Below are 8,732 nucleotides of genomic sequence, written 5' to 3'. Positions count from 1 at the left end.
AGAGCTGATGGTGAGAAAATGAGAAAGAAAAGAATGCTTACAGGAAGCCTTAACCTTTGCTAAGCCTGTAAACTGCTTCTGTGAAGTTTACGCGCTGTGAGGTTGAAGGTCCAGTTCCCTGTCCTGGCTGCATGCTAATATGGCCTCGGGCAAGTCTTCCCTGACAGTGTGTGGATTTCTGAACGTAAAGGGTTAAACAACTGACAGCTGTCAAATAAGATCACAGTCACATACACAGTGTTTTACAGCAATGAGCAAACGGCCCTGTGACGTCTCTGTGGTTTGTTGTTTGTTTCAGTCAGCTGTTTGGCAGCACTGTAGCTCCATTCATGTGGGGGGAAACACTGAAGGTTCTGAACACTGCCTTCCTACCTGTGCTGTGGTGAGTCTTTCCATAAAGGAGGGTGTGTGCGTGTTAAGTTTCAGCCTCTGCCTCTCCACAATGGCCCTGACTTTGGTTACTGGCGTTGAACCTCTCCTTCCTGTGTCACTTTGAAAAGAGAAGAAGAGCTGTATGTTGGTAACGGCTTTGTGTGTGTGTGTGTGTGTGTTGGTAACGGCTTTGTGTGTGTGTGTGTGTTTAATGGCTTTGTGTGTGTGTGTGTGCTATCACTGTAATTATTCAGAGACTGGTAACAGATTTCAGGCAGAAATATTTATCATATAGCTGTTGTGTGAATGCAAATGGAATAGCTGCATAAGGATATGTTTATGGTGGCCTGGCAGATTATTAAATCAAATGAAGTAATAAAGTGAGGGTGGAGCACTTCATTTGCTGAGGAATGTCTCACAGATGTATGACAGCACTAGTGCAACTTTATTGCGCTTGATTTTTATTCCTATGTAAACGTGTGTGTGTGTTCTGTATGTGACAGCTGCCCATTTCCACCTGCTCCAGCTGGGCAGCCAGGTTTCTCTCACCGTGCTGCTGCACCAATTACATCTTTATAAACAGCAATGCGTCCAACCGAGTGATGGCCTGCATGTCAAAGAGCTCTCTCTCTCTTCCGCCAGCTCGGCCAGGTCAGCACTGCCTCACATCCAGGCATCCCACAGCAAGCATGGGCAACAGCCTCTGTTCATCCCTCTGTGTGTCTGTGTGCATGTGTACAAATACAGACCACAGGAATCCACCTGAGGAGCCAGAAAAACATCAAGAAAGAGAAAGAGAGAGAGAGAGAGGGAGAGGGAGAGACAGAAAGAGAGAGAGAGAGAGGGAGAGAAGGAGAAAGAGAGAGGAGAGAGGGAGAGAAGGAGAGAGAGGGAGAGAAGGAGAGAGAGGGAGAGAGAGGGAGAGGGAGGGAGAGAGAGAGAGAGAGGGAGAGAGAGAGAGAGAGAGAGGGAGGGAGAGAGAGAGAGAGGGAGGGAGAGAGAGAGAGGGAGGGAGAGAGAGAGAGAGAGGGAGAGAGAGAGAGGGAGGGAGAGAGAGAGAGAGAGAGAGAGGGAGAGAGAGAGAGAGAAAGGGGCAGGAGCTGCCCGCACCAGCTGGTCACCCCTGGGCTGCATCACTTCCTGTCCTCTGCCTTGTAGTTTGGTTTACAGCTTTGTCGCTTTGTGAGGAAAGGGCCTGAGACCACAGAGCCACCGCGGGCCTGTGTCACTCCCTGGGTCCTGTCTGTGTGTGAGGACCTGAGCATCAATTCAGCTTGACTGAAACATGTGTTAACTCACACATAGCAACACACACACACACACACACACATTCTGGGCATACCGCGGGGCCTCTGGAGGGCTGGGTCCTGGTTCACATGCACACGCACACGCACACAATGGGCATGGGGCTGCTGGCCGTGTGTGTTAGGGTCTGTTCACCTGTGCTTATCATTTCAGGTGAGGCTTGGACACAGTGTGATGCATCAGCCTGCATGGTTCTACTGTAAACACAGGGACAGTCCTCTTGGTTTACGCCTTGCGGTTTGCATCGTACTCCCAACAACTCCAATCCAGATGATAGCCCGGGAAGAGAGGGAGAAAAAAACAGGGGGAGGCGCAGGCCTCTGGTGACGTGCAGGGCCTGCAGGGCGGTGTTCTCAGGCTGACTGGGGTGTGTGTGAGCCACATCTGGAATAGTAGCTACAGAGGAAAAGAGTCGGGAGAAGCAGAAGCACGGAGATACTGTGAGCAGCTCCTCATTTCAGCGCGAGCCTTTCACGGGAACACACCTTTTTTGCTTTATTGCCTTTCTGTAAGTTGGATTTATTACAGTTTCTTCTTCTTTGGGTTTTTAATCATCCGGCTTCTTCTCTCGTTGCCTTGGATGTGGATTAACTTTGTGTTTTTGACTGCTTTGCCTCATTCGTGTATTTTTACGCCGTGCTCGTACTTGAGAAAACATTCAGCGTGGCGGCGGCGCGCTGCAGGAACGTTCACGCAAACGGGCTTAGTTTGTTTTTCCAGCAGCACGCACTTAGTCCCGATCCACACTTCATTACTCATGAGCCTTTCTCTTTTTAACTTTGTTTCACTTACTAAACGCATGCGCACTGTGCATTTAAAAATGACGTTTCAAGTCTTGAATCGGTTAAAATCCCAAGGACTTTAGGCTACCTTAAATTCCGTCCTCTTCTCGTGTTTTAATGTAAGGGGACACTTTCGCGCTGAGGTAAACATTGTGGTCGGTGGAGAAATGGCGCCCCCTGGCGTCAGCACCCCCTGAGAGTCAGCCATAGAGGTGAAATCATGCATTTGTTTTGGTTTTTTGTTCCCCCCTCCAGATCTACTTGAAAAATGCTGCTCATCCTGCTCGGAGTGCTCGTCTTGCACTTAATCATCCTCATTCTTCTCATTGTGTCAACAGCAGCCAGTGTAAGTAGACTCTGATAAATGAGCTAAAAGCAGACATGCTGCTGGGGTGTATTTAAACGGCTGTGTTGTTGTGTTGCACAGGCCTGGTCTGTAGGTGGAGATAGGAGCACAGATCTATGGTACAACTGCATGACAACTAATGGAGGGTACCACTGCAAGCCAGCCAGCAATGAAGGTAGGTCTGCAGAGCACCGTGAAGTTTGGAGTGGTGCTGAGTGATTCATGCTCTCTGTCTGTCCCACTCAGATTGGATCCAGGCAGTGCAGGCCCTCATGATCCTGTCCGTGCTCTTCTGCTTCTTCTCCCTCATTGCATTTGTGTATCAGCTCTTCCAGCTGGTAAAGGGTGGACGCTTCTTCTTCACCGCCATCTTCCAGATCTTGGCGAGTGAGTATGACCTCATCTCTGGAGTACAGTCCACACCCTGAGTGGAGGTGGGTGGAGATTCGTGCTCATACTGTCCTCACTCCTCTTCGTCTTTCCCTGCAGGTGTGTTCGTGATGTGCGGGGCGATCATCTACACGGTGATGAGTCCAGATGACAGCTCGCAGTACGGCTACGCGTATGTGCTGGCCTGGGTGGCCTTCCCTCTTTGCCTCATCAGCGGCCTCATTTATATTGTCCTGAGGAAGAAGGAATGAGAGAGAGAGAAGGGAGCAGAGGGAAGGAGAGGAGGGGGAGTCCCCTCACCACCATATCGCACTGTGCCTACTGCCCACAGACTAGAGACTGACATCCCAACAACACAACATGTGTCACTAACAATTGTAAACACAAGATGGCGACAGTTATCACCGGGGATCTCTCTTTGCTGTATTGCGGTATCCATCATGAAAAACATCACAGCTGTGTGTGAATGTAAAGAAGGTTGTGGTGACAAAGTGTCTTCACAGTGTGTTTAGAAGTGTGTTGGTGACATATGGACCTTGGTGACAAATCCACAAATCCATCTTGTGTCATAAGTAATCCTGCCTTGATTCAGTACAAAGATGTACATAGTGTCTGTGGTTTTTAGACATATTTATAACATTTTTACATACATTGTGTACATAGTGTTGTCAAGTTAACATTGTCATTTTGTGTCTCTCAAATCATGCAGCTGTGCCAAAGAGATGTCGCTTCAACTGCCAGACCTATCAAGCTTTTTTAACTGTTCTGTCTTGTTTTTGAGTGTCAGATGCTTTTTGTGCCTTACTTAAAATATTCTTGAAGGAAGTGAGAAATAAAAAAATAACAATTGTTACACTCATGAAGTTTTTTTTATTTTAATTTCTTGAATTATCATTGTACTTGATATTCCAAAATAAAAAATGTTTGCATTTTGTAATCTAGATTTGAAAATGGTGCTTTTTTAATCTACTATTCTTGAATTGTATAGCCCACTCTGTTGCAGTGTCATGTCCTGTGTAATTAATTTGCATTGTACAAACTCAAGTTTGCATTTTTTTCTGTCAATATTCTAAATAAACATTTTGACATATAAACAAATTAGTTTCTCTGTAATGCTTCTACTGAACTAAGAATGTGCGCACTTTGAAAATGTATTTTATACTACAGTGAACAGAGGCACGAGTTTTTACTGTAGTATAACTATTGACCGCTAGGTGGAGCCATGGCCATAAACCCACCCAGATCCCGTGGGTGCTTGGATTAGAGCAGGGGTCGGGAACCTTTTTGGCTGAGAGAGCCATGAACACCGGATACTTTTAAATGTAATTCCGTGAGAGCCATACAATATGTTTAAAACTAAAAATACGTAATAAGTAAATGTGTGTATTTTATGTAATTTCAACACTTTTAAAGTACAATAAGATGATGAGTATTTCTTACCATTAATGCGACTTCTGGCACTGCATGGTTTTGCTGATGGCTTTGTAATCTGGTTGATAAGTGGTGAGATTCAGCTTCATGCAGGCGTTGAGACTTCCATCCGTTAAACGTGATCGTAGGTTGGTCTTAATGTTCTTTAGATGTGAGAAAGACTGCTCACATGCATACGTAGAGCCAAACATTGTCAGCACAGCAATACTCACACGCTGCAGTGCGTGGTATGTGACGGGAAGCGCGTTCCATGTTTTGACAATCAGCTGGTCTGCGGGTTGAAGTTTTTTCATTTCTGACCACCTGTGTTGGCTCGCCAACTCTGCTTGCTGTCGGGCAAGTCTTTCCAAATCTTCATTCAGTGACTTGAACTTATTCACCCACATGTCTGAGGCCTTCAGGTCAGCAGCTTGTAGCTCAAAATCTCTGACGGAGACACCGGGGATGTAACTCAGGTCAGCGCTGTCCACTGCACACTCGTGTGGATGGGTGATGAACTTAAAAAGACGAGTGCGCTCACGAAATTGTCCAAAGCGCGCTTTGAATGACTGCAGGAGATTAGATGTGAAGCCTGCTAGCTGCTGAAGATCAAGATGTTGAGCAGGGTCATTTGCTGTGCATGCATCTTTAAACTCTCCCAGTTTTTCAAAGTGTAGTAAGCGACCAGTTTCAATGTCGGCGATGAAGAGTTCTAGCTTGTTTTCAAATGCAAACACTGCTTGTTGCAGGGATAAGATTGTATTTCCAACGCCTTGCATTTTCACATTGAGCTGGTTTAGATGTTCAGTCATGTCCACGAGATAGTAGAACTTCAGGAGCCACGCAGTGTCAGCTAACTCGGGATGCTCGACATTTTTCAATTCAAGAAAAGTCCGGATTTCGCTCAGACAAGCCGCAAAACGGCTGAGCACCCTCCCCCTTGACAACCAACGCACGTTGCTGTGCAGAAGCAGACCAGGATAATTATTCCCAACTTCATCCAGCAGTGTTTTAAACTGGCGATCATTTAAAGCTCGGGCAACAATAAAGTTGACCACCCGAACGACCAGCGACATCACGTCACCAAGCTGCTCCCCACACATCTGAGCACAAAGCGCCTCCTGATGTAGAATGCAGTGAAAACTTAGGATGCATCTCTTTTCATGTTCACGAAGAAGCGCTACGAATCCTCTGTTTTTCCCCACCATACACGGAGCACCATCAGTACACACCGAAACAAGTTTATCCATCGGTAGATTTTTTTCTTTAACAAACTCAGTGAAGGAGTTGAATAAATCCTCCCCTCTTGTAGTCCCTTTCATAGGCAAAACAGCAAGACTTTCCTCATGAAGTGTGTCACCAACAACATACCTTGCAATCACACTGAACTGGGATAAATTGCTTACGTCTGTTGACTCATCCAAAGCGAGAGAAAAAAACGGTGCCGCATTTATGTCCTTCACTTGCATTGCCTCAATTTGATTTGACATCATGATGGTACGATCATGAACAGTTCTTGCCGACAGAGGCATGTCTTTTATCCGTTTAATTATCTTGTCTTTATTCGAAAAGTCGTCAAAAAGTTCATTGGCAACATCAAGCATGAATGCTTTGGCATACTCCCCATCTGTGAATGGCTTTCCATTTTTCACAATTGCTAAAGCGGCAACAAAGCTAGCCGAATTCCAGTCACCTTGTTGGGTCCAAACACGGAGTTGCTGCTGACTAGCTTGTACTCTTGATAGTAGCTCTTGGCATGCTTTCTTCCTACTGTCCCCCGCAGGATATTTCGATGCAAATGTAGCATGGCGTGTGTCGAAGTGCCGCTTTATATTTGACCGTTTCATAGATGCAATTTTATCATTGCATATTAGACACACCGCAGAACCTGCTCTCTCCACAAAGGCAAATTCCTCTGTCCATTCCTGCTGAAAAGTACGATACTCTTCGTCTTTTTTTCTTTTAGTCATCTTCTCAAAGGGTTTCTAAAATTAGTTAGCTGACAACCTGATTAAAACGAGGGAAATTTACGTCCTGATCTCACGACAGGCCGTTGTGCGGACCCTTTTTGCACATGCGCATATCAGCCGCTATTTTCGACAGCAAAATACGGCAACCCCACTTGAACAGTGTCTCTGCCTCATCTGCGTTGCCTATGCAAATTATAGATAAATAGACACAACAACATGTTTGTTTGCCACGTTCCCACTGAAATTACTGCGAACCGGCCTTCTAGTCGCCGGTTCGCGCATGCGCAAAGGATTTGTCTGCGAGCCAGATGCAGCCATCAAAAGAGCCACATCTGGCTCGCGAGCCATAGGTTCCCGACCTCTGGATTAGAGTATTTTGTAGACATGACATCAGACTTAAGAGAATATTAGACCATAGTTTTACACTGTTTTAAAATCTGTTTTTAATGATGTATTTAAGCTTTTTTCCTGTGTGTGTTGCTGAGTCAACAAATACACTTTGAATACACATTTTTTTCATTCATCAGCGTATGAATAAATTCTAATCATTTCTTCTTTTTTTCATTCTTAATTTTTATTCTTAATAATCTTCCTTGATTTTTGTATTGATTTATTTATCAATTTTATTCATGAATTTAGTTTTCACTACATATTATCTATAGTAACAAACTTATACCGTACACTATACTGTGTATGATATGACTTGTTCTATGTGGACTAGATTTAAAAAAAATCACGAGAATAAGTTTTTGTGTACACAAAGCTCACAAGTCAAATATCCACCATGGAGGGAGGTACATACTTTGTGTACTGCTCTTTCCATCCACTAGGTGGAGACTGTAACACACTTTAGAACCACTGGTTATTTACCCCTGTTCAGAGTTTTAGGAAAAAACCAAAGTGTGGTGTCACTAGTTTTAGATACAGTACTTAGATATAGGGTAAATACTGGGGTAACATGAGACCCATCCTCACTTCACAGAATTTAATATCTGTGGATTTCTGCCTCAGATCTAAAGAAGTCTGAATGTCTTGATTTTATGGGTTTCAGGTTTTAAAATGTACGTAATGTCTTTGTGATGTCTTTATGACCATTTGCATTTTTACAAAGAGTCTTGAAACATACTGAATTTATGTCATGTGACTGCTAGTCAATCATAGCTTCCTGTAATAGATTATAATGATTTTTATTTTTAGCTTTGATTTTACACACACACACACACGCACATAAAACCTCAGAGTACATTCATGACAGCAATTATAATAATAATGCATAAAGCACTTTCCATTTAAAAAAACTCAAAGTGCTAGAGCAGAATCATCATAAAATACAGATAAAGCATGCGGGATAAACAGCAATGTTTTTTTTTCCGCTGCCAATCAGATACTGTGTAATTATCATAAGTTATCTAACACCATCTGCATGCATGCACAACAGAATGCACCGCACATAGAAACGTGTCACTTCCAACATGTTTGTGTTTTTATATGGCTTCTGAGAGAAGATTATAATCTTTCATGTTTGTTGGCCGTTTCCTAACGTGTCCTGACACAAAGGAGAGGCCGGTTAATGCTGCCCTGCTAAAGTCCCTGGGCACACAGATAACATATTGTGGATGTCAAGAAAACTCTGGAGGACTATAATGGCCTCACTGCTCCATTTGAAACGTAGTTAACCTTAGAGGTTATTTATCACTGTGAGGGTCGCCAGGGGGTACTTAGTGTTTACTGCAGGACATGCAAGAGGAGAGGGGATTTCACAGGAAGTTTCCCTTATCACTATCCACTGGCTGTATACATACAGCAGCACTGTTTCACTGCTTGATAAAGACCAGGATATTTCCCTGACATCCCTCCCTCCATCAGTCAAGGGCATTTACATGTGAGCAGCCAAGCGTTTTCCCTGTATCCCAGGAACTCGTTGGAATCATTTCCATAAGGGAGCTTCTCTGAAAAAAGGCAGTAATGGTCGTGAAGAACAACATACAATGGCTTGCAGCCAGCTGATGGTTCCCTGAATGGGACATGCAAGGAGTTCAGAAGAAGCTGCAGCCCTCCTTTCTTCTCTCTCTTTAGATTTGTGGCCTTTTTATCGTTGCTGTTTGTATCCCGCATCCTTCAGATGTAGCTAAACGGCAGAGGAAAATGGGCAAACCC

At 44.3% G+C, this 8,732-nt stretch overlaps 1 protein-coding gene across 1 annotated transcript; it reads left to right on the top strand.

The window, feature by feature from the left end:
* Positions 1-2,027: 2,027 nt before the first annotated feature.
* pmp22a (peripheral myelin protein 22a) lies at positions 2,028-4,132 on the top strand. The gene is made up of 5 exons (XM_028411735.1): positions 2,028-2,185; positions 2,715-2,805; positions 2,887-2,980; positions 3,052-3,192; positions 3,295-4,132. Exons 2-5 carry the CDS (start codon positions 2,728-2,730, stop codon positions 3,444-3,446), a joined length of 465 nt encoding a protein of 154 aa, XP_028267536.1. The 5' UTR covers positions 2,028-2,185; positions 2,715-2,727; the 3' UTR covers positions 3,447-4,132.
* The last annotated feature ends 4,600 nt before the right edge of the window (positions 4,133-8,732 follow it).

The sequence above is a fragment of the Parambassis ranga genome, chromosome 8, assembly GCF_900634625.1.
Source record: "Parambassis ranga chromosome 8, fParRan2.1, whole genome shotgun sequence".
Classification (NCBI taxonomy): Eukaryota; Metazoa; Chordata; class Actinopteri; family Ambassidae; genus Parambassis; species Parambassis ranga.
The sequence above is the reverse complement of the archived record's forward strand: the minus strand, read 5'-3'. Positions and strand labels throughout refer to the sequence as shown.